The sequence below is a fragment of the Danio rerio genome, chromosome 14 (genome assembly GCF_049306965.1).
Source record: "Danio rerio strain Tuebingen ecotype United States chromosome 14, GRCz12tu, whole genome shotgun sequence".
Taxonomy (NCBI): Eukaryota; Metazoa; Chordata; class Actinopteri; order Cypriniformes; family Danionidae; genus Danio; species Danio rerio.
This window is the reverse complement of record NC_133189.1, coordinates 12,701,936-12,728,201: the sequence shown is the minus strand read 5'-3', so window position 1 is coordinate 12,728,201 and position 26,266 is coordinate 12,701,936. Positions and strand designations below refer to the sequence as shown.

General features: G+C 34.7%; 1 protein-coding gene across 1 annotated transcript; it reads right to left on the bottom strand.

Annotated features, from left to right (window-relative positions):
• Window positions 1–3: 3 nt before the first annotated feature.
• On the bottom strand, window positions 4–24,709 carry hspa9 (heat shock protein 9). The gene is given in 17 exon segments (NM_201326.2): window positions 4–1,062; window positions 2,998–3,138; window positions 3,226–3,318; window positions 3,450–3,544; window positions 4,332–4,449; window positions 4,555–4,659; window positions 4,763–4,990; window positions 5,093–5,302; window positions 6,803–6,895; window positions 8,232–8,394; window positions 10,160–10,266; window positions 16,220–16,293; window positions 16,380–16,504; window positions 20,098–20,279; window positions 22,911–22,998; window positions 23,089–23,147; window positions 24,596–24,709. Coding segments are annotated over 17 exon segments (2,049 nt in total). The 5' UTR covers window positions 24,686–24,709; the 3' UTR covers window positions 4–984.
• Window positions 24,710–26,266: the final 1,557 nt, after the last annotated feature.

The window sequence follows — 26,266 nt, the reverse complement described above, 5'->3', positions numbered from 1 at the left end:
AGCTTTTGTACAGAGCAACCGTGGTTAGTTTTTATTTTTCTTTAAATGAACCAGAAAGTCATATAGAAAAAGCAGAGAAGATGGGATTGTGTTATATTTTGCAGCAAGGAAATGACAATAAGTAGTTGATCCTTCACTCAAGACAGCCTGACTTGTAATAAATCACTATTGTCATTAACAGCAATACATAGATTAAAATGAAATTAAACCTGTTTGCTTGAGCATCCATTTTAAATATCATCTAGTCTGGAGATACAGGTTTATACATGTCAAGCTAACATACACGTACTAATGTACTTTATGTGCACTAGTAACTGTATGAACAAACTGACAATTTGACTATCAATTCCACGCTACCTAGGTTTATTCAAGTTTCATACCCAACCTCAAACTGACTGGCACAAGCTTGAAATCGATGCATTTAAGGAGAATTGATAGAACAGATACTCTAGTGATTATAATAAAACTTTGTTTTCTTGAAACACTTCAGCCACACTTAAGTATTAAAGTATTCAGTATAAACTAACTGTAAATACACCCTAAAGCCATTCAGACATGCATTCCACCCCATCAGGTCAACACACACATTTTCAGTAATAATAAAAATAATTAACTCAAAAACAGGACTCCATACAACACTGAGGCCAAATGGCTGGAATGTATCTCTAAATGGCAATAGGATTATGCCTGCGGTGAGAGCATGTATTTTGTCAAGCTAACATGTATTGCACTGATTTTTGAAGCCACGGTGGCAAATCGAACATGCTGCACATTATTTTCCAAGGCTGATACAGATTTACAGCAGACACAAATGAATGTAAAACAATGTAAGGGAGGTAAATGAGGAAAAGGACAATTTAGTTTTGTAGAAATTACTGCCAAAAACACAGTATGTTTGAGAATATTCTGCATGCGCTGCTCAGGAAAACAAATTCACGCTCCCAAGCCATTCAGTTCCACAAACGATCTCAACGGTCATCGGCTTTACTGTTGACCCTCCTTCTTCTCTCCTGCTTCTCCTGATGAACTTGAGCCACTGCTGCCTTCCCTTTCAGATGCCATCTGTAAACCACAATCCAATTCATGAGGTAAAGGAAATAACAGATACATGCACAGAAATACACATAAAGCATGAAATAAACGAGTAACAGAAATAACAGGACAAATAGATTCAGAAAACAGTCCTATTTTATTAGGGCTGCAGGTATAGGTTTTTTATTAAATGTATTTTTTTGAATAGCTGTTTTTATTAGTTTTCATTTTACCAACTTTAATAAGTACATGGTCTACATGAATTTCGAACATATATATATATATTTTTTTTTATATATATATATAAATAAAGTGCAATAATTACAACAACAACCAAGACTTAAGGGCTAGGGTAGTCCAAGTAGTTCCTGGTGTCCAGCAGATTTTAGCTTATACTTGCCTCAATACACCAGCATGGTTGTTAAAAGCCTAGTTAAATCTAGATTAGTTAGTCCAGGTTTGTCTGATTGGAGTTGGAACTAAACTTTGCAGGACACCGGCCCTCCAGGACAGAGTTTGGGGACACACCCCTGTTCTAAAGCATCTATCAATTCCACAAATTCTACTTAACACTGAAAAAATACACTGTGTATTTAAAGAGCAGGTCATACGGGTTTTCGAGAAATATAATTTGCGATGTGTAACATCAAATATGCTGTCCAGTATTCTCATATAACATTACACTAAAGGTGCCATATAAATGGAAATCTGGATATACTTAGTCGAATAAGAGGGCATGGAAAAGGCTGTACTATGAGCTTCAAACTCCAGTCTTTACCCATTCATGTAAATCCTGTGAGTGTAAAATTATTATGCATGCACCAGACTGCTTTTGATTGGCCACGGTACCCAGTGAGGTTACAATAATGGGATTTTTTTCCACATTTTTTGGTTCATTCATAAATGTGAGACTCTTATTTTGGAAACAGAAGAGGCATGACTTAAGTCGCCATACTTCTTTGCATTGTTTATGCATTGCTAAGCAATGTGAAAAAATTGAACATGGTGTGCATACAGCACACTCATGGAAAACAATGGAGTGCGATGGACTTTAACAAGGAGCTCAGCTGTTCACAGGCAAAGTGCACAATATGCAGATTCTCAATGTATTTAGTGCCCAGCATGTTAAAGCTTCAAAATAGAACTCTAAACACATCTGTCTGACCATTTCTATTAAGCACAACCATAATTTAGTCTACATTACCTAGTCTTGTTGTCTTTGCTACAAGCACATAGTAGTGGGTGTTTCTTTATTGCCATTTACAGTTTTGTTAAGGGGTCAGTCCTGAGGCTGTAAAGGGCTTCAAGCTCAAGGACTGACTACTTAATGTCTATAAAATACAGCATAACACTGCTTTAGTCAAACTTGTTGATTTTGCTGAAGTCATCCAAGTTCTTAAAAAATCTTGCTTGAAGAGATCCCTAGTCTTGAAGCATCGCTTCAAAGTTTCCCAAACCTGCCAGTCTGTCATGTAATGACCTTTGCGTGTATCACTAGCCTAAATGAAGTGTTACATTTTGTGAACCGTCATTTGCACTCTATCATAATCTGCATATCTGTTTCCTTCAACTGCAATAGCATTCAGGAGGGTGGTCTCCAATTATGGTCAAATCAAGATTCTGCAGGTCATGTGATCAAAATGACAACTAATATTTGTTGACATACGACGAGTCATCTATGTATCCTTAGCACACACACACGCGCACACACACACTGTATTAAATGTATTTAACATTTAAACTTCTGTTAATGTTGCACCACCACTAACAACTTTGAAATGCTAGTAGGCAGTAGTGCTGAGCAATATGTTAAAAAATACAATGGTGTTTACTGATAATCACCTTTAAAAATCTTAATTATTTGCTGATTGCTTAAGTATACTGCTTCAGCAGGCTTATATTAACAATTTCAAATGTAAAAAAAGATTTGAAATAAAAGATTCAAAGTAAAAAGTTAGAATATACCTTCTTATATGCCATCTCAAACAGTTTGAGTGAGGCTTGCTGCAGGCTTGTGGCTGCCTGTTTTATGTTCTCTCCTGTCTCGGTATCCTTTCGCGAGAGAAGCTCTCGTACTTTACTGATCTCCTCCTTCAATTTGTTACACTACAAAAGAAAAAAAAAACAATTACCACTGTTACACAAAACAACAGTTTCTCCACACTAAAGATAACAAACCAGTAAATGTCAGACCTCGTCAGCTGGCAGCTGATCCTTAAACTCCTCCATCTTTGACTCGGTGTCATGAACGATACCCTCTGCCATGTTGACTGCTTCAACACGGTCCTTTAAATAAAAATGATCATTTAGTCTTTATACTTGCAACTTTTTTTAAAAAAATCCAATAAAACAAAGTTAGTAAAAAAAATAAAATAGAAAAAACACAGGATTTGAATTAACATTAAAATAGACACTACCTTCCTTCTCCTGTCCTCCTCCGCATACTTCTCAGCATTCTTGACCATGTTTTCAATGTCATCTTTGCTTAAGCCACCAGATGACTGGATGACAACTGAATAAAGTTAAAGGGAAAAAAACTCATCATGTAATGGTTTTCACAAACCATTTTACTTATGTAATGTGTGGCAGCAAATCTGTATATTCAAACAAAGTTGAATGGATTTGTAAAAGTGAAAAGAACAAACATTACTGAAATATTTGAAATTTCAAAAACAAAATTCAAAAAGTTACTGTTATTTGGCATTTGTTCTGTACCATTTACTAGATTAATGAAACTGTGAACTGCTAGCCCCATTACTTGGGGCCAGACGGAATCTGCAGACATTTTTTGCAATTTCTGCGCTGAAGTTTAAAAATCTGTGGATTTATGCGGAATGATTTTGGGAGTATCATAACTAAAATCTTAATATATGAAATAAAAAAAGTAATACCTTTAACTTATATTTAATGTTTACAAAATCAAATTCAATCAGATCCACTTTATTTGGTAAACAAAGCAAGTCTCTCATATAATATATCTACTAAAAGACAGAAAATATTACTTTACAAGCTATACTGCAAATAAATCAAATATTTTCATATTAGTTAATAATATTACTGAAATTAATTTAAAAACTGAATAAAGAATCAACGATGGGTTAAAAATCTGCGGAATTATGCGTGCGGAGATTCCATGTGGGCCTACTTATAACCAAGGCTTAAAACAGCAATCAGAGTGAAAATGATGAAAACTAACCATTAGCATCCCATAACAATAAGCTTTAAAATTAAGCAAGTTAATAAACCGCACATTGATAACAGACATGGTTTTACTGAATCTTATTATAGTTAGGACTTACTTTGTTGCTCTCGGCCAGTGCCCTTGTCTTTAGCGGAGACATGTACTATCCCATTAGCATCTATATCAAAGGTAACTTCAATCTGTGGAACTCCACGAGGAGCAGGAGGGATTCCAACCTGTTCAGTACACAAATTGAACCAATTAGCACTTTGGGTCACGATATTATATTAAATTTAAATCTGCACTATTATGTCAATTTTTCTTCTAAGGCACATACATACCAGAGTGAACTGTCCCAGAACCTTGTTGTCTGTAGCCATCTCTCGCTCTCCTTGACAAACCTTAATCTCCACTTGAGTCTGTCCATCAGCCGCAGTAGAGAACACCTAAAAATCACCAGCATCGATTAGTGATCTATTAACACCAACACATTTAATCAATACAAAAAAATAAGCAATGCAAATGTTTTGTCAAATTTAAATCACCTACCTGGCTTTTTTTGGTAGGAATTGTTGTGTTTCTGTTGATGAGTTTGGTAAAGACTCCTCCAAGAGTCTCAATGCCAAGAGACAGTGGGGTAACATCCAACAAGAGCACATCCGTCACATCCCCTGCAAGAACTCCACCCTGTATGGCTGCCCCAATGGCCACAGCTTCATCTGGGTTAACGGACTTACTGGGAGCACGGCCAAACAGATCCTGAACTGTCTGCTGGACCTAAGATTAGAGAGAGAGGAAAATAAATAAAATAATTTAAAGAATCAAAAATTATCAAAACAAAATCATCAAAAACAATCTTAAGCTTTTCTTAGCATCTACCTTCGGCATTCGGGTCATTCCGCCAACTAGTAAAACCTCGCCAATGTCACTTTTGGAGACTTCAGCATCTTGCATAGCCTTCTGACAGGGTGCGACTGTCCTGCGGATGAGATCTGCCACTATACCTTCAAACTGAGACCGTGTGAGCTTCATGTTCAAGTGTTTAGGACCTGAAGCATCCATTGTCAGGTATGGCAGGTTGATGTCAGTCTATGTGCAATATGAAGATAGTATGAATTACAATATTTACACTCAATTTAGTAAACAATCAATAAAATAATAGAAACCTAGGATTTATTGTTTTAATAAATTAGAAAATCAAGCAGAACTTGAATAACTTCTATAATAATTGCTAACAATTAAGAAAGGAAAGCAAACTTAACTTCTCAGCTGTTTTGAAAAGTTTTTTTTTTTTACAATTAATATTCAATAAAATAAACATATGAATATACCTAGGGCAGGACAACAATGGTCAAAATTTATATCATGATATATATCTTAATTTCAGTTGATATGATTCAATTTCCATATGGATATAATATGAAAGTAGCCTCAGAAAAGCTGCCAAAACTCCCATTACGTCTATGCAAAGTCTCAAACTATGAAATCACCTATAAAATATAACATTTAAAAAAAAAAAAAAAAAAAAAAAAAAAAATCAAAACAGTATAATAGATTATTGGTAATCTTACATTTGCAAAGGTAAAGAAAAGGAGTCTGTGAGTTTATTTGTATCGGTTTTATTTGTAATAAACCATCAAATAAACAAACTCACAGACTAACCTTTAACTTAAAACTATTAAACGGTATGACTACTCTTAAACAAAAATAACAAAGTGACTGTTTCAGCTATTCAGAGCTGAACGAACGAACAAAGTTATAGTGTGTTTTGACACAGCTGGTGTTGTGGATGGTGCTGAGGTTTCATTACCTCATCTTCCAACTCAGAAGTAAAAATAGACTTTAAAAGACTTCAGTTCCAATTGATAATGAAAAAAGCACCCTGTCGATGAGCCTGCGTGTGTGCCACAGTTCAAAAGTATCCATGCAACCAAGAGTCCACTGAAAGCGGTCTATGAGCAAATGTATATGAACTTGACGCTGCATTCAAATGCTCCAGTGAAAGCTTTCAGAACTATAACCTACTGCTGAGCATTAGCTGGATGCATGTTTGTGATTAACATCACTGCTCGGTCTGACAGCTGTGCTCTGAACATCATTGGATTAAATGGGAAGACTGAAAATGTCTGTAAAAATCTAAATAAACATTATCAAAAAATATATATTGAGCTTTAAATATACCTATGCAGGTACGAATAAGCTCACAGGTTCAGTACATGGAAAAAGATCACATATAACACGTTTATTTTTTTTCTTTCACTAGAAAATGTTGTGCCTATTCAAATGTTGCTAGTGGAATGCATATTAATGATCCCATGCAGATTGTCAGTGTGATGTTTCATACTGCCTGTTTTTCACCAGGATTTTACACCCATATGATTTACTTGATTAAAGTAAACAATGGTGCTTGAGGCTCGTTTCAATGTACTTAATAAACTCTTATTAGTCAATACACTCTTATATGCCTGAATATCCAGATTTTCCTTCTATGACACTTTAAATCAATTGACACTATTGTTACAGTTATTACAATAAAGGACTAAAGAAAGGCTTTTTTTGGTCTTTAGCTGATCACATGCTGACACTCACCTGCAAAGAGGAAGACAGTTCACACTTTGCCTTCTCTGCTGCCTCTCTCACCCTCTGCAGTGCCATGTTGTCTTTCATCAAATCCACACCAGACTGCAATGAAATTTCACATTAGACGCCTCCAACTCACAGTAGCAGAACAAACTCTGACATACATTTTTATTTAAAAGCATCTCTCAAATTTAGGCTTAAAAGTTAAAAATCACTTTAAAATGGTTTCCACTTCAGCCAAAAATTATGGACTAAAATCCTGACATCTAAAAACATTAAAACAGTGATATTAAAATGATTTTAGCGTCAATATTCTTCTTGAGAACTTTGTTTTCATAGTGGCTATTAATTAGGGATGTCATGATTGAACCGTTCAGTATGACATCCACGATCAATCCACGCTTGTGAATTTCGTTTTTCTCGGTTTCGCGTTTAAATAATTTGTGCGTTCTACATCTCCCCGAATTGACTGTGTATGCCTGTAAGTCTATGAGCTAAAATGAGGAAACTCCTCCCCACTAATAAATATCCTATCACTATGCTCTAGCTAGGGAGCGCTTAACCATCATTCCACTCTTTAACAAGGCCGAGCGGCAGTGAAGTAAGGCTGAGACAGCAGTACAAGGAAGCGCCAGCGAAGTGAGGCAACAGTACAAGGAAGCGATGACGTCTTTCAAATCTGCGGTGTGAGGACATTTCGATTTTGTATATTACTCCAGGGAAGTATATTGCTTAAGACTTGCAGCCATTTTCGGTGATTAGATGCAGGCTTTTGTCACCGAAAAAAAAAAAAAGCAATGGATTAGAGTTACAGACTACAATATCAAATTTTTTTTAGCAACGAGATAATTAAGATGGTTTATGTTTACTCAAGTACAAATGTGTTTATTTGAAACGCCCAATTAATCTTAACTTCACATGTACGTTTATTTTTAAAATGTAGGAATTTGTGTTCCCCAGTTTGGACATAGGCTACCAGCAGCTGTGAGATTTTATTTTATACAATACACTAGTAACTAGTGTACTTTTCTTGTTTTTTAGGTAAAACAAAATGAGTATTGAAATAAATTGTTTAATTTTTTTTCTCCTTAACCTCTCACTGTTCCTATTGCCTATACAGTAAAAAAAAAAAAAATATATATATATATATATGCGTCAAGCCATGAGAACCGAACCAAAAACCATGTTAAAAACCGAGGTATGTATTGAACCGTGGGCTAACTGTATTGTTGCATCCCTACTATCAATATAACTTGGCTTAGAAATCTGAGGTATACATTTTTGCTTGGCTGTAAAATGCATCCTCTCCCCCATATTTGCTAGCTCAATAGTAGCTTTACAAACTTTACATTTAATTTACATTCAGTTCTCTACATTTGTCCACTTTGATGTGGTATATTTTACGTAGTCAAAAGTGCATCAAATGATGACTACAAACCTCTTTCTTGAACTCTTTGACTATGTGCCTGAGAAGGTGCTGATCGAAATCTTCTCCTCCCAAGAAGGTGTCTCCATTGGTAGATTTCACCTCAAAAACACCCTTCTGGATCTCCAAAACAGAGATGTCAAAGGTTCCACCACCAAGATCATAAACAGCAATTCTGTCATGAAGACAGTGAGATTAAACGCAAGTCAAAGTCTAAAAACATCATCTGAAAAAAGCCCTAGCAATATAAAAACACATTGGGCTGAGTGCACAATTAATAACAAATTACGTACTGTGCACTACTTTTAAACATTATTTACTCACATGTAACCTGACATCATCTTAAAATTAGAGCATCTTTAAAGCAAAAAATATTTCTGTATTTATATACTTTATTTGTAAAAACAGGCAAAGTATACAGTCCCTAAATAATTGGTGTGTAGGGGAAATGCTAAAATCTTGTAAACATTATTAACATGTAAGGATGCAATGATATAACATTCGATTATTTGACTTGCGTGCTTTCACATCTAGAAATCTGACTGTCACACGTACACACTAATCGCAGGTTAACTCACATTACGACATTATCACAATATTTAGCCCCCGATATTGATAGACCACAATTTATCCACGAGTACTGTCGGTTTCTCTAATCTGATTGGCTGATAGCTTTGTGATATTCTGCAATATCACAACTCGTACAGCTCTTCACTCCTGGCTCATGTAATACTCCGTCTACATAGTGACAGCAGATCAATAAACTCGGAACAAATTGACATATTGCAGCTGTTGGACAACAATGTACTTTTGAGGCATTTTTTCAGGTGAGAATGTAGCTATTTATATTGCAACTATGGAGTTTATTGACTAGGATAGTGCCTATTTTAAATATTCATAATATCAGAGATTCAGTCATACCGAACAGAATAAAGATGATTGACTCTACCACAAGATGGTGATAAAGCAAATAAGTCCTAAGGGGCGAAAGACAGCCATTTCTCAGTACAAGTTTAAAACTACAGCTGGACAAATCATTACAGCACAGGTAAATGACATTCTAAGTTGATCTCTCTCTCTCTCTCTCTCTCTCTCTCTCTCTCTCTCTCTCTCTCTCTCTCTCTCTCTGTGTGTTGTACTTTGTAGTGCTGTATTTATATCATAGTAATCTGACAGTGTTTGCTTTGTTGTAATCGGGATTTTAAATTAAATATCCCTGAAAAAGACAGAGAAATGCTGGATAACCTCTGTAGACTGATGTATTTTCATGCTGTTTGGCCTTATAATCTTAAATTGTAAGCAAAAGCCCCCGTTCAATCATCATTTTGGCCATCATGCTAGAGAATTATTCAATTACTAGCTCTAAAGTGTCGTAGGTGAAGTAGCAATGGTTTCTGCTGTTCTGACCGTCAGCTGCAAATGTGAATAAAATGGCAGAAGTAGTTCCTCATACAAAAGGATTTTTGAGACTCTCCGTATTTGTTTTTCTTTTTAAATATATACACACACTATTATGCTGTTAAACTGTTGTATTAATGCAATCACACTCGTAGCAGTGTAATATGGCTGTATATCATCACTGGTGGGTCAATAGAACACCTGGCCTGCAAATTCGAGTCAAAGCAGGCCTCCCACCAGTGCCGATATACAGCCATATTGCTGTGCTATTTGTGCAATATTGTGCATATCAGCGATTCTGCGACATAATCGATGCATCACAGGAAAACCATCCATTATGCATTATGACAATTGTTAATGAGAAAAAAAAATGCATCAAAAGTTATGATGCATTTCTTTTTATTAACGGCACATTTTATAGAATTGCAACAATGTATATTAAGCAATTTGTCATGTGCATCAGTATGAAGTAAAAAAAAAAAAAAAAAAAAAAAAAAAAAAAAAAAAAAAGGATTCAATAAATAAGATTATCTAATACTTACATTTTGTCTTGAGTCTTATCCAGTCCATAGGCTAAAGCAGCAGCAGTTGGCTCATTAATGACACGGAGCACATTTAAACCTGCAATCTGTCCAGCATCCTTAGTTGCCTGTAACAAAGACAACAGATTTGTATTGCATAAAAGTGATTTGATAAAAGCAAATAATAAAATAGTATATATTTTTTAATAATTAACTAAAGCATGCGTGTCTGCAGTCACGCTCTCATTTAAAGTTCAATCTGAATTGAGGCCGAAAATGAACCAACTCAGCCAATACATCTCACACAAACTAGTAACAAGTTTGCTGAAAGCTTAGAAAGTCTGCTTTTAAATATTTAAACTCAATTGTGAAACAAATATTCTCAGTTTACGTAATCTGTATGAAAGCAAGGAGAGGCACAAGTTTCCGTTTAACCCCAATTACCTTACAATGAGCATTGGTCTACCCCCTGCTTTCACGTGCTAAAGAGCACACACACACACACACACACACACACACACTGTGTAGTGTCTGATTGGTCTGATGAGATTAATCATGAGACACTAAAAAAATATCACTGATGTATTCTGATATTCTCATGCGTAAAAGTACAACTTTTAATAATAAAGCCAAGCGTAAGAGAAAGGAGAGGCGTCTGCGACAGAGGGCGCGCCGAACCAACAAAACAGCTGAAGGAACTTTCGCTGACCTCTCTGCTCAGTTTACACACATGAATCTAAGTGCATAAATGTGTAGGCACACTATATATTCAGGCTGATAATAAAACTGCCTAAATGTTGATTTATGTTTGATAATGCACTCAGATGACTATGTATCTGCCTCCCTTAAGGGTCTCCCTACTGTTAAAGTGATAAGCATGCTCCTTGTACGCATGATTTAATTAGGTTATGCACTTGTGTTTATGGATGATTTATGAACACTGTTTCTGAAGCCTGTCTCCCAACACGGTTTCAGAGTTGATCTATATCTATGCATGAGTATAAAAGCTAAAATGTTTAAATCAGCTTTGCGCTTTCTGACTTCGGTATACTGAATGTCTTAGGCCCTTTATTCTCAACAGAGAATAGAGTAAGGATTTTGTTTCTTTTATTTGTATCTTTGTTTATTCTACTTTTTCACTAGATTTTATTTTATTGATAAAAGTGTATTTTATTACTTTTCTTTGCTGGAGTGGACACTGAATTCATTTTCCAGAACCCATCAAGTTACCCTGTGTGGTAAAGTATGAATCTAATTTATTCTTTTGCAAAATACATTCAAAAGACGATTCTTTAACTAAACTCTAGCTAAGAAATATAGCGAAGGGAGGATCCTGGTTTATCTTTGTTTAATTAGGGTAATTAAATAAAGGCGATCCAGCACAACTGCTTTAGCAGATCTGCTTGTGTATTTGAAATGATCCTAAAAAAAGCTTGATTAGCTCCTTCTTCAGTGTTTGACTATAGTTGATCTCTGCTGGATAACAGGCATCCAGAAGCAGGACTGAACTTTGCTCTAATGTTTCAAACTAACAATATATAAACTATAAACAAAAGCATGAAAATTATTACTTTTCTAAAGATACAGGGTATTTTGATTAGTGTATACCTATACATTACTGGTATTAATATGGAAACATCAGTGAGACATAACAGTATTTTGACCTCAAATTGTATATGGCCATGATGGTAGTGCCATCTATCAGAGATCATTGCACACAACTAATCTCTCCCCATAAAATATGCACAGTGCAAACTATTTATTTTTTTAGGGCTGCAACTAACAATTATTTTAATAATCAATTAATCTGTCGATTATTTTTTTGATTAATCAGATTTAAAAAAAAATAAGAAAAGCATTAATTTTCAACCCTTTATTAAAAAAAAGCTAATCTCTGAGCTGTTATAATAGTAACAATAATAAAATAAAAGCTAGTTTTGTCCTGTTTTTTAATCCACATATCTAAATGTTTTTTTTTAAATTAAGATACATACTAGACACATGAAATGGCTTAAGAAATCACTTAACCTCAAAATTTAGTGATTGTTTGCTTAAAAAATGCTAAATTATTTGCCAATGGGGTAAGAAAAATTATATTAATAATATATAACCTCAAACAAAAGTTTTCAGCATCACTTCATTTTCTCATGCCCTTTTTCTTTTCTGGTGTTGATGTAAGAATTTTTAGATATTTGAACTGGAAACAAGACAAAATTACTAAGACAAGTTTTCTGCAGTGCAGCTATACATGACAATAGATGATTGAGAAAAATGAATGATCCAAAAAAGAAGAGTGAATACAAACATGTCATTAGTCTTGCAATGCAAAGTAACTATACCACCGCTGCTTCTGTTATTAACTCTTTCACTGCTGAGTTTAAAAGATTTTATCTGACCCGGGAGTAAGTTTTTTTGTAGAACATTCTCACTTAATGTTTCAGTGGCGACGCATAATGTTTGTTACGCGACATATCGCAGCCACAATAGTGCTGTATGACAGATGTATCCCTTTTATTTAGTTTTGATCCAACATATTCACATGCTTGCTCATCATGTCATCAACTACCTGATATTCCAATTCACATAAACATGCAAGTGATCGTGATCAATAACGCGAGATAGACGTCACCATGTTTACTTGCGGCCGCTGCCTCATTCATAAAAAGCAGAACACCCAGGATTCAGCACAAAAATTCATAAGTTACTCCCCAAATACATGCAAGTAAGTGGCTGGTGAACTTAGAGAAGGGTAGATTCAACTTTATAGTTACTTTCACTATGTGTAATGTGCATCTGATATAAATAAAACACATCAGCAAATTAAATTTGAATGGATTGTTAGACTTCCTTGTGTTCTACAAACTCTAAATGTATTGTTTTATTAGTACTTGTGTGTATTTACATATCTAAAACATAAATGAAGTATTAGGCGGTTAAAACGCTGCATAGTTGTGATAGTATGACACTTTTTTTCAGTGGAGTTAAGTTGGTTTTGTTTTCGAAAAGAAAAGGGGGCATTTTTACTCCGCGCTGAATTAGTGCTTTTTTTTTTTTTTTTTTAAATCAAACATCTGTGTCGCAACACAACGAATCGATAATGAAATTTGTTGCCAACGCTTTTAGTAATTGATTTTGATCTATTTAATCGATTCATTGTTGCACTGCATTTACAATTAAACTGAAATTGTTTTTTTATCTTCTTACATTCATCATGGAGCAAGCTAAGCATTGATTGGGGAGATTACTTTGCAGGGGTGTCAAAATTTATTGTTTCTTCGTTGCACCGCAATGCAGACAATTCGGTATACATTCGGTAAAAATCGTAAGCGGTTATTATGTACTGACGTCATTTATTTCATATGCGCTATGTTGCTGTAGCTTACTATGGTGAGTATTTACAACGCTCTAACAACCTAAAAACGCAAAAACTGTGCACAATTTCACTGCCTGTGTTTTTGCTCGACAGCCTTTTACTGACACTTACAGCAGGAGCCCCTATTTCACTGCGATTGAGAGGATGAAAGTAAACTCCATTTCTCTCTCTCTCTCTGGCCCATTTGACCTGCTGGCATCATGTTTCTTCTCTGTTTTTCTGCGCAAAAGCCAATCGCAGCCCTTTCTGATGAGCATGTGATCAATCAAAAGGGTGTAAAAAAAAAAGCTGGACAAGCAAGCGAGATATTTATATTTGTTTATTTGCTATCAATGCTCGAGTTGTTTAAAGTTACAGTTTATATATATCTGACTTTTTGTATTAAAGGACAAAAATTGTTTTACAAATAGTATATAAATATATTTATACATTTTATTACTAGAATTCCCGTGTTGTGAAAAAAATAAAAAACTGTGTAGGGAAATCATCGTCAATGCACCATGACATCGAACTGAACCGAATCAATGGCACCGTGAGACCAGTGTAGGTTCACACCTCTTTATTTTTTCTCATGAATCTACTAAATACACATGGCCAATTACACCTCCTCTTGCATATTTCCCTTGTGACAAAAAATGGTTTACGGAATTTAAAAAAAGAAATTGTATTCATTTGTCAGAAAGATTGAAAATAAGGATTTTCAAATGATTTTGTAGTAAATATTTTCGCCAACAAGACAAAGGTCTTATTCAGAAATACTTAGTATGTGTTTAATGACTTTTCTGTGACTCATTTTCATAAAACATACTAGTCAGGGATAATTTTTTTTTTTTTTCATGCAAGCATGTACATCCATCTATGTTGCAAACCAAGTAAAATGACAGGATAGCATAGTTTGTTATAAGTAGAATAAATAAGCACAAATTTAACAGTAATCTGCGACTGATATGCTTTATAGAATAATGATGACAGAAACAAATAAATCAAATCAAATATAACAAACTTTCATTGTGGCAAGATCTGGATTATTTGTTCTTCAAGCCTTCCAGAGTATTCAAAGGTTGATGAAATCCTAGATTACGTTTGATATTTTAACTGATCTGAGTGTTGAGCATCAATAAAGACAACATTGGCGCATTTTAGATTAAATGTTGAAAAAGTAAATTATAATTTTGAGCTTTTGTCTGCTAATTTCATCTTCTGGGCTTAAAAACACTCAACTGCATTTGCATAATTACTTTGAAATAATTATAGACTATACACAATTATAGTGCTAATTTAAAACATGATTTTTTTTTTGTGATTTTAAAAATTGTGGTTATGTATACATATTATTTACAATTTCATAGAAAATATCACATATTACATCATTAAATTACTTTTAAAAAAATAGACGGTTTATTTTATTGCAATTTAACATTGTCAAGTATAACAGCATGCGTCTCATGTCAGATTTTTTTGGTCTGAATTGGGGAGTGAATTGACAGTTGCTCGCCAACCTCTTTTTCCCGTTTGATTTGTTTGATTGCGTGCAGCTAAAAGTAATGACGGTTAAATGGAAAATTTTATATAGATGGATAATAACTGTGTTACAGTTGGGTTAAATAGTTTAAAAGCAGATATTCTAAGCTTTCAGCTGACTCCGGTTTCAAGTTTGTGTGAAGTATTCGCAGAGTTGATTTATGTTCAGATTGACCTTTAATATGAAAGTGACAGCAGAAATTCAAGCTTAAATTGTTTTACAATAAAAAATAAAAAATAAAAAAACTTCATTATGGATGCACATAAGTCCTTGTATGACAAAAAGATAAAAGTTTGTATCGCAATGCAGAAGATCTCAGAGGGTTAAATGCCATAAATCCACATTTCTAAGCTTATATAGAACATTAATAAAAAAATAAATAAATAAAAGTTACTTTCCAAATCCATTTTAGCTAGGTCATTTCAATAAAAAGCAGCACCTGTGTATTACAAATTACCACTTGCATTAATCTAGTGCCAGAAATGTAATTCCGGTGTACTGTCAGTTATTAGCGGTCAAAACCAGCCTTTGGATGTTGTGGCTGTTGTCATGATCACTCCAGTGCTACATCAACTCCAATGCTAATCAAAACCAAAGAATTAAATCTGATGTCTCACTTCACAGACATCAAAAGGTGACTCCTTCGAAGTCCACACAAACCAAACCAAGCATGTTGAAATAACACAATCTAGTCTACAGAGGACAGATCTAGTCACCCAGCAACCGTAACAGCTGCTGTTAAAAAGCTGTAATTATTTTTATTTTTTTTAAAGTGATTTTAAAACTTATTTTAGGTGATTTTAAGGCAAAGAAATGTTTATAAAACCTGGAAAAATATTTTCTTTAATCCATACATGTACACACGAAACTGTAAACTGTCTATAAAATGAAATTTTTATTATTTATTTTTAACATGGGTTTAGATTTAAAAGTAAAATAACTGTTAATTCAAACATTTAATCTTGAGTTTGCTTTTGAAAATGTCCTGCAATTATTAGCACACAATGAATCTAGAATGAGGATATTAGAGGCTGCAAAGGATCCACTGGTTGCCATCCCAATAGGGTTAGAGCCTATGCATGCCCACACTGCTGTACATTGATGCAGACATTCCCAAAAATGTAACTGCATGTCACAAGACAATGTATATGCAAGTGATAAGTAAAAGTATCATGAAACTGTTTACCTGTCTCTGGGAGTCATTGAAGTAAGCTGGTACTGTAACAACTGCATTCTTCACTGACTGGCCCAAGTAGCTTTCTGAAAATAAGAAAACGCTTTATCATTCAGGTTCAAATAAATAAATAAGATCAAAAGCTCATTTTTGTTTAGACAAATTAACTCACCAGCAGTTTCCTTCATCTTAATGAGTATAAATGCTCCAGCCTGACTGGGTGAGTACATTTTGCCATGGACTTCTAGCCAGGCATCACCATTAGAGGCACGGACTATCTTGTATGGCACATTCTTTCTGTAAATGACAACAAAAGTAAATCAGTTTTTTTTCTGTTTCATTTTTAATTAATAAATTGCAATAAAATAGATGGCTTATATTTTGCCAACATAAAATAATTTTACCCTAATAAAATACTCCAATAAAAAAGTCAATTTGCTAAAAGTACTTAATATGTTAATTTAAATGTATATAAATACAATAAATCCTGATTGAATAAGATGACTCCGCTATTACAGATTATGTAGTGGAGCAAAAAGTACAATATTCTGTTTTGCATAGGGGTGTCACGATTTCGATTTTTAATTGAAATCGATCGAAATTTATGGTCAATTTCGATTATCGAATCAAAAAATAGAATCGTCGATGCTGCCAAGCCCCCATGTCACGTCAGCTTGGCTTGCCAAGCTGGAAAAAAACATGCTTGTTGAAGTGCTTGTTAAACTGCAGAAGCAGAAGACCCGTCGACAGAACTTAAACTGGCGTGTAGCATTTCTGAGCAGCCCTCCTTCCTCTCTAACTCTGAAAATGAGTCACGTGACCACACAGACACAGACACACACAGCCATGCGCTCGAGAGAGCAGGTCCAGGCAGTCAGAGGACTGCTTCAATCTTTCACTCACTTGTACTTTGTCATTTTAGCAAACACCTCAGATACTGTTGGCTGGTTCCTGTTGGTTGTGCGTCTTTTTTACCGACGCCATTATAACGACACAGATCACTGCCTATTCACGAGTCCCGCAGAAAAAGTGATTGACAGGTGGTAATTATGTGTGTATCTTGCCTTTATTCATTTACTGTATGATTTGTTTATGGGTAAAACAAAGATTATCCAGGTCAGGTAGTTTAAACGGTAGGCTAAAAATAATTAATTGGTCATTAATTAATTAATTATTCATAATCGAAAATCGAATCGTGCCTTTAGAATCAAAAATGTAATCGATGATTTGGAGGATCGTGACACCCTTAGTTTTGTAATGTAGAGAAGTAAACTTTTCCTAAATTAAAAATACTCTGACAAAGTTCAGACTCTTATATTTACTTAAAGGAGGAGTGATGTAAAAAAAAAAAAAAAAGCTCTATGATTGGTCGGCTTGGTAGCGGTGAGGAGTGTGGGTGTTTCAGAGGTGTTGTTGTAAAGCAACACAATTAGACTGGAGACGTATTAATGCATAACTATTGGCAAGGTATGCGTCACTCGATGCAGAAGTATAAATTAGCCTTTACTATTCTCTGAAGTGTAGAAGTCAATGTGTACCTGTACCATAGCTGTGTAACGAATCACAAATCTGCAGTTCGGATCACACTCAGTTTTTTAGTCACGGATCAGACCATTTGTCAGATCAGCAAAAAAGTGAGATGACAAATATCATTTCCTTTCCGCTTATACAAAAATATTACTGCAAAAAACATTGCTTTTAAACAAAACTTAGAACCTGTACTTTTAATAAAAATAAAAATCAAGAAAGAACCAGCTGAAAAAAAGAAAAAGTATTCAATACAAAATATGGTCTTTGCTACTGTCTGATAATGCTAAATATAGAAAAAAAACATAATTTTTATCTTTAATTAATGATTCAACAATTCACACACAATACTTCGTTTCATTAAAGGCGAATTATTTTTGAAAACCTATTCAGTGACATAAGCTGCGTCCCAAATGGCACACTATACACTATGCACTTATACACTCAACAGCATAGTACATGTATGTAGTGTCGTCCCAACTGGAGCACTTATGTTTTTTTTACTAAGCGGAAATTCAACCGTTTTTGTGATGACATTTGGCGGTTGCCAAATTATTGAAATAAATGACCAGACTATCAAATAATACCTGCCATGAGTATAACCGCTTTCTCCATCAGGAGGCGCTATAATCACCCTCATAGGAGAATTTTGCTTTTACAATCCAAAATAAAAAAAGTTATCCAACATGTGCACCCGATAGCTCTGCCTCTTCCGCTATGTGAGCAAACCTGCAGTCATTGAGTGCGTAAATTGTCCATCATTACACACTTCATTTTACTGGCTAAATGCATCAGCCGGGTAATTAAAGCGCACTTATTATTTTTTAAGTTTTTAGTGTGAACGCGCTACTTACACTATTTATACTACAAAATGTCGTAGAATAGTGCATCAGTATGCGATTTGGGACGCACCTAAAATTTTGATGGTTGTTTGTTGCCATCTGTTGGTTACACAAGGTAATTGCTTTCACCAGCATAAAAAATTTACCAGCGTCATGTTTCACTAAACAGTAATTTTAATCTCACACTATAAACATGTTTATATTTGAAATATAAACTGTTCTCCCAGCACTTGTGTTATTTAATTGTTTGTAACTAACTGAAAAAGTGTAAAAAAAAATAAAAATCTCTCTCGATGCAGATTTGAATGCAGTGCAATTTGAAATTGATTTAAAAGCAATCATTATTATTTATTGTTCATGTTGCGCGAGAATAAACTGAGCTCATGATCTCTTAATGTCTAATTGTGCAGCTTTACACAATGCATTAATGCAGGTTAAAACAAGCAGTGACAGAAAACATTAAATTAATAACCTAAGAAAGCATTTAGGGAGGTCCCACCACAACTTTTCTCATCATCATTATATCTTACTGGGAAGCCAAAATGCTTTTATACATGCTATTTGATGCAGGAGGCAATCTCTGCAATGGCTATAAATGTTAGATTAACAGACAAGTAAGTTAAAATAAGTTATTAATCCGTGGGTCACGTGTGTTCCGAACCATGGGTTGTGATTCGTACGGATCACTAATCAACTGGGCAGTAAGCAAGCCTGCCATTTCCAAAACAACCAATGTTTTAAGGTGACAAGAGTCTGTCACAACGCATGTGAAAGCCTTGCATCTCCATTTGAAATAGCAAACTTGAGCTTGCAAAAAGATGCGATATGTACATGGAACCTTATTACTTTGAGGCTGGCTCCTCGCTGAGTGTATGATGTCATGACACATTAAGGGCTGTATATTGATGTTTGAAAACAGCAGTTGAATCAACAAAATATAAATACATCACTATGCATTTCTTGTAGTGACCACCGACTTCAAATAATAAAATTTTTTTTAAGAATAATTCTGTCAAATTGTAGTTTCAGTAGTCATGTCAAAATCATCTCAAAAACATTGAAAGAGTTAGAGGCTTTTTTTCCACTGAAAGTTCAAGAGACCCCTCAAAGCAGGGAAAATTTGCTTCCAGCTACTGCCACCTGCTGCTGAAACCAGTTTTCAGAAATGATCGGATGTGCTCCAATATTATGCACATTCAAATCAAGACATGCATTGCCCAGATAAGCACTATGCTACATCTGACAGATCACACTAAGCAGGTCTTTTTCCTTTCCTTTCCTTTTTTTTTTTTTTTTTTTTTACCGTTTAAACAATTTTTAATCATTTTAAATTTTATTATTTCTTATACTTGTGATTTTATGATCAGTTTAATCTTTCATTAGAAAACATGTTTTAATCTATATTAATACTGAGATGTTGTCACCAGGTAGCAAAAAAAATTTATATATTTTTATAACACCAAGACCTAAGCTGTATAGATTAATGTATGGACGGATGAATGTTTAAATCAAATATCTTACAAATCTTTTTGAACTTCAGCGTCGTCAAAACGCCGTCCAATCAGTCGTTTTGTAGCATAAAGAGTATTGTTGGGGTTGGTAACAGCTTGACGTTTGGCTGGCATTCCTACAAGCCGCTCTCCATCAGATGTAAAAGCCACCACTGATGGGGTTGTCCTTGCACCCTCTGCATTTTCCAGAACCTGTTGAGTTGTAAAAAATAAAAATAAAAAAACATGAAGACATCAACATTATCTTTGAAAACAAGATCTATTTAGTGAAGGTCTACAATGGATGTAAGAATTTTCCAGCACAATTAATTAAGAGCAGTGCAGCAGGAGTCTGCTTTCACTTTGTCTAAATGAAGACAGACAATACAGTGTGCAACAGACCAAGCTCATCACTGACAAACATGATTTAAGAACAAATGTGTGCTCCGTAATTAAAGGACACACCTCCACATACTTTTCACACATTTAAATTATTTTTATACACATTTACAATTTGATGGCAGCTCCCTAATGCTTTGCAATAAACTTACAGGCACAAAAAAATGAATCATGAAAAGCTTCTTATTTTTTGCAATTCAACTGATAAAACGCAAACTTCCTTAAACTGCACAAAAAGCAATATTATAAAGCTTTTTATTTGTGTTTTCAATTTTAAACATGAAAATTGCATCTGCTACACAACACCGTTGAGAGAAGGGATAAATAACATTTAAGTTATCAGAAAATGCTTGTCTAGTACCAAAACTAGACAAGTAGCTGTAATGTACATAAATACACTATAAATATTTTATTAAGCATTAGCAAATAGTTACTTTAGGCATTACCTGTACATTAATAGACGTTAGTAAGCAGTTTACAAATACAGCTACAAATGCTGTATTCTTGACTTAAGCACGTTTAATTTAATGAATTTAGTAATTAAAAATTAATATTCAAAATATGAAAATATTACCATTAAGTACTGCATTATTTACAAACCAGTTAGTTAAGAATAGTTGGTGGTATATAAAGATCATTCAGAGCACTCACGTAAATGATTAAACTACTCAAATTAACATTCACATACATTACTTTTCAGATATATAGCATTAGCTACTTTCTATGTTAATAAAGGCTTATGTTAACTCAACTTCATTCAGTTATCTGAACTAAGAGTAATGACATATACCTAGTAATGAATAAGATGTTATCTTGCCAAATGTTCACAAAGAGAAATTCTAAAGTGAAATTGGCGAAAGGTGCATTCAAGGCATTATCTTCACCTTGCTTATTGAAAGTCTCCATCATTACATCCATACAGATAAAAAAAAAAAAACTTTTCCGTTTTGAATCAAGTAGCTTTTGTGTTGAGGTAAAAGGTCATTTTTGCTGTTGTCATAACAATCGTGGCAGATATGGACATGATGTGTGAATCTAGCATACGTTTGATCAAGGTTAGAGCTAAACCGCAGCCATATCTAGCATACATTTTGTGCCATTGCACAAAAACTACACTTTCTAGGGCTGGGCGATAAATCGATTTGGTCATTTATATAACCTTAAATGCAGACATCCCAAGTCTCCCAGAAGTTGCGGGAGTACCCCTTAAATGCATACACTCCCGGATGCCTGCAAATGAATGATAACCTCCCGGAAATCACGCATCTCCTGCCCTGTCCTTAAATATGTTGCACCGCACACCACTCTCTGCACCGCATCCCTCCTAGCTCTTCAGGTACGTTGCGCGCAACCCACACCCACCGCTATTCAGGTATGTCGCGCACGCAACTCACCGCTCTTCGGGTACGTCTCACGCGCGCAACTCTCACCGCTCTTCGGGTACGTCTCGCGCGCACACGCCCCCCTACTTAGATACCGCTCTACAAGCACCCACTATCCCACTATCTCCCGCAAATCGACTTTGTCTCCCCCGGAAATGACTTTTCCCAACTTGGGATGTCTGTAAATGTATAGTTTACATCACATTATTCCGACGTAATTTCCTACACTGAGCATTGACTTCTGAAAAAAATGCCCTGATCATGTCGATGTTGATCATCCAACTTAATAAATAATAATAAAACAAAACATTTTAATATTCCATGTATTTGAAGAAGCAAATCAATGCTTGCACTGAAACAAATGCTACTTGCACATTTACACAAGGGCTTAGCAAATGGCAACTGAGCAAAACTTAGGCCATTAATAACAAATATAAACAAAAGATACTTTTTAAAGAAAAATTATAATAGTAAAGCAGTAGATGGTGGGATGGTGTCAGTAAGTCTCAAATGGAAAATTTATTTTTTCAGTTTTAAATGTTTTATCCCTTCATTTATTTATTATTTAATATGTTTAATAAAAAGATGGTTTATTATTTTTATGGAACAGTAAAGTAACAGTTTCATGTTAATTTGCTATGTAAAGAAAAGGAAATGAATAATTTTCTATGCCAATTCAGGTGAAATTTATCCTGCAATTTTTGAAAATAGCCTAGTCTAATTTTCAATATTTAAATTTAATTCAAACCCTAGTGGAGAGCAGTCTAGTCAGGTAACTAAGAAGGATGTGCGAACACAGAAGCAAATTCTTTATGTATGGTGATGCTCGTGCTGTTTGATGATAGCTTTTAAGTAGAAACTCTTTGGACTCATCTACAGCCAGCCAAATATTGATGGGTAAACAAATACTGCAAGTACACAGTAAGACAAAATATACACTACGTGGTAACTATTGGTTAAATTATCAAGATGTCAATTTCTTTAACTTTTACAGGTTTCAAACAAGTATAGGGTGACCTTAAACAGACATTTTTTCCTATTCCATTGGATTACAATTGCTTACCTTTGCATTTTTTCCATCCATCACAGCCACGCAGGAGTTTGTGGTTCCCAAGTCGATGCCAATGACAGCTCCTCTGATAGCCTCTGACCTGAAAAATGCACCCAGAAGCATAAGACAATCATTCATTGACAATTGACTTTTTTTTTTTTTTTTTTTTAAAGATAGATTATATACACACGCATAATGACGTCTGGCTGCAGTCTGGAGAGTTTTCTGTGTCCATCCATTTAGACAAGCCTGAAAATTAACAGATAGTAATATATATATTTCTACATATATAATAATAACAATAATAATAATAATAATATAGTTGAAGTCAGAATTATTAGTTTATTTTTCCCTAATTTCTGTTTAATTGGGAGAAGAGACACTTCTATACCGCTTAAATTGACATTTAAAAGCTTAACTAGGTTAATTAGGTTACCTTGGCAGGATAGGGTAATTAGGCAAGTTATTGTATAACAGTGGTTTGTTTTGTAGACTATCAAAAAATTAAATTAGCTTAAAGGGGCTAATAATTTTCACCTTAAATTTTTTTAAATTGCGTTTATCCAAGCCGAAACAAAACAGACTTTCTGGAGGGATAATAATGATGTGCAAATTATCATAAAAAGGAGGGCTAATTATTATAATTCTGACTTCAACTACTGTGTGTGTATGTGTGTGTATTTATATTATCCTGCTAAAAAAATCCAGCTCAACCAAGCTAGGCTGGTTGGCTGGTTTTAGGTGGTTGACCATCCTGGTTTTAGAGGGATTTTTTTTTGGCCATGGTTTAAGCTAGTCAAGCTGGTTTTAGCTGGTCATCTTCCAGCCTAACTAGTTAAGACCAGACCAGGCTGGAAATGGCTGGAAACCAGCCTGGAAATGGCCAAAACCCCTCTAAAACCTGATTGACCAGCTAAATCCAGCCAACCAGCCTAGGCTGGTTTCAGATTATTTTTTCAGTGTGTGTGTATATATATATGAATATATATATATATATATATATATATATATATATATATATATATATATATATATATATATACACACACACACACACACACACATTTAAACATTAATTTCAAAGCACAGACAATGAATCAATTTAATTTGGAACCAACGACTAACCAGGTGAATTGGTAAATAAAGTTACACATTTACAAAAGACTTAATATTACCTAAAAATTACAGATTGAACTTAGCTAAAACATAATTATGCTTGCTATAATTCAGCGTCACTTCATCAAGGTCATTCATACCCACACATCTACTAAATTTATAAAACACCAAAAATAATTATCTACTGGCATTTCATTATAATGTTTTCAGGTACAGCAGCATTCCTTAAAATGGAGTTTAAGTAACATTGTCTTTAGTAACGTTCTTACAAAGCAAGCTAACGGCATGGACGCATGGGCCTTTCAAACGTAACAAACCATAGGACAATATAGACCTTTATCCACAGTTTAGTAACTTCGACTTTTTATAGAACGTACATGTCTTAAGCAAATTTGTAATAATTTGTAACTATTTTAAGCCAAATGTCATAAATACTAATTCAGCAGATCACATTACCATACCTACTTTACTAGAATACAATAACAGCACATCGGTCATGTCGTGTTGATAAACATATGTCTAGCTGAAAAAATCTACTTAAGAATCAATGTGACAGCTCGTAATATTATTGCAGAATTTACCTTTTTGATGAGATCTGACACACCGCTGGAGGTTTTCTGAGAGCACGACACATTTCTCACTAACCTTGCCGTTCTCGACACAGACAACATATTTGACTTATTTATTTGTTAAGTTAACGTTGATAAAAAGTCTTTGGTTAGGTTTTTTCCTCAGACGAAAGTCAAATAAATGTTCTGTAATGGATCAAACCCTGCTCCTGTAGACCCAGTGCGATGTAGAAGCAGTGCGATGAACTCTCGCTTGCGCTCTTCTAGAATTATCCAACACCACATGGCGATCAGAAGGACCCCATAGAGTGTCAACAAATGCCTGAACAGAATACAATATGCAGTCTCAAACTAGAATGCTACTTATGCTTAATACAATTATTCATTTTGTGTTATTTGCTATTTTTTTTCCAAAAGTATGTTAGCTGAGAGAAAATATAAATGTAAATAATCATTGAATGAGAAAATACACAAGGCATATATGTGGACGCCAACGGCTGCAATCTTGAAGGTCAAACTAAAATATTTCGTAGTTCTTACATCATGCATCACGCTCATAACTACAAAAGAAAATACATGCGGTATTGAGAGAAAACTGCAAGGATCCAAGCCTATATTCATTCGTTTTCTTCAAGAGACTAAGGATTACTGCACCAGTTTGCAGACCATTATTAATATAACTTGCAAAGAAAGAAGATCATGAATATAAGATTTTTAATTTATGATTGGTTTGCCTGTAACGTCACACTCTTAACAAATGAAAATACATGGTTTATCATTTCAACTGTTATTATTGTTGTTATGTGATAATAATGGTACACTGCAGCACATATATAAAGCGAGCAATGAATTTAGTGTGTGTGTGTATGTGTCTGTGTACATGTTTTTATATCCCAGTGGGGACTAAAATATGTCAGCATATATCACGAATGCTCATAAATCACACAAAGTAAATAAGTATTTTAAAAATGTAAAAATGCAGATTGTTTCCTGTCAGAGTTTAGTATACGGGTAGGGGAAGGGGATAGAATATAACGTTACAGTTATTACACAATGTATAAATCAGTAGGTCTATTCAGTTGAAAGTGTGAGGGGTGCCCCTTTTGTCTAAGTGTAATGTGTCCCTCTTCTCATAGTAAATATTTTTATCACTATTGTAATGATGAATCTTAGCATGTTACTGTTAATAATAACTATGATTCAATTAGGCGACACGGTGGCGCAGTGGGTAGCAAGTTTGCTTCAGAGCAAGAAGGTCGCTAATTCGAGCCTCGGCTGGGTCAGTTGGCATTTCTGTGTGGAGTTTGCATGTTCTCCCTGTGTGCATGTGGGTTTCCTCCAAGGTTTCCTCCGGGTGCTCTGGTTTTCCCCACAAGTCCAAAGACATGTGCTAGTTGAATTGGGTATGCTGAAATTGACTGTAGTGTATGAGTGTGTGTGTGTGTGTTTTTGTGTATGCATGTTTCCCAGTGATGGGTTGCGGCTGGAAGGGCATCTGCTGCTCAAAAACATGTGCTGGATGGGTTGGCGGTTCATTCTGCTGTGGCGACCCCAGATTAATAAAGGCTAAGCCGTCGGGAAAATGAAGGAATGATTCAATTAGATGAAACAATAATAATAAATAATACACAATAATGTGATTTTAGCACACATATTAGCGAAACTGCTAATGTTGATTGTTTA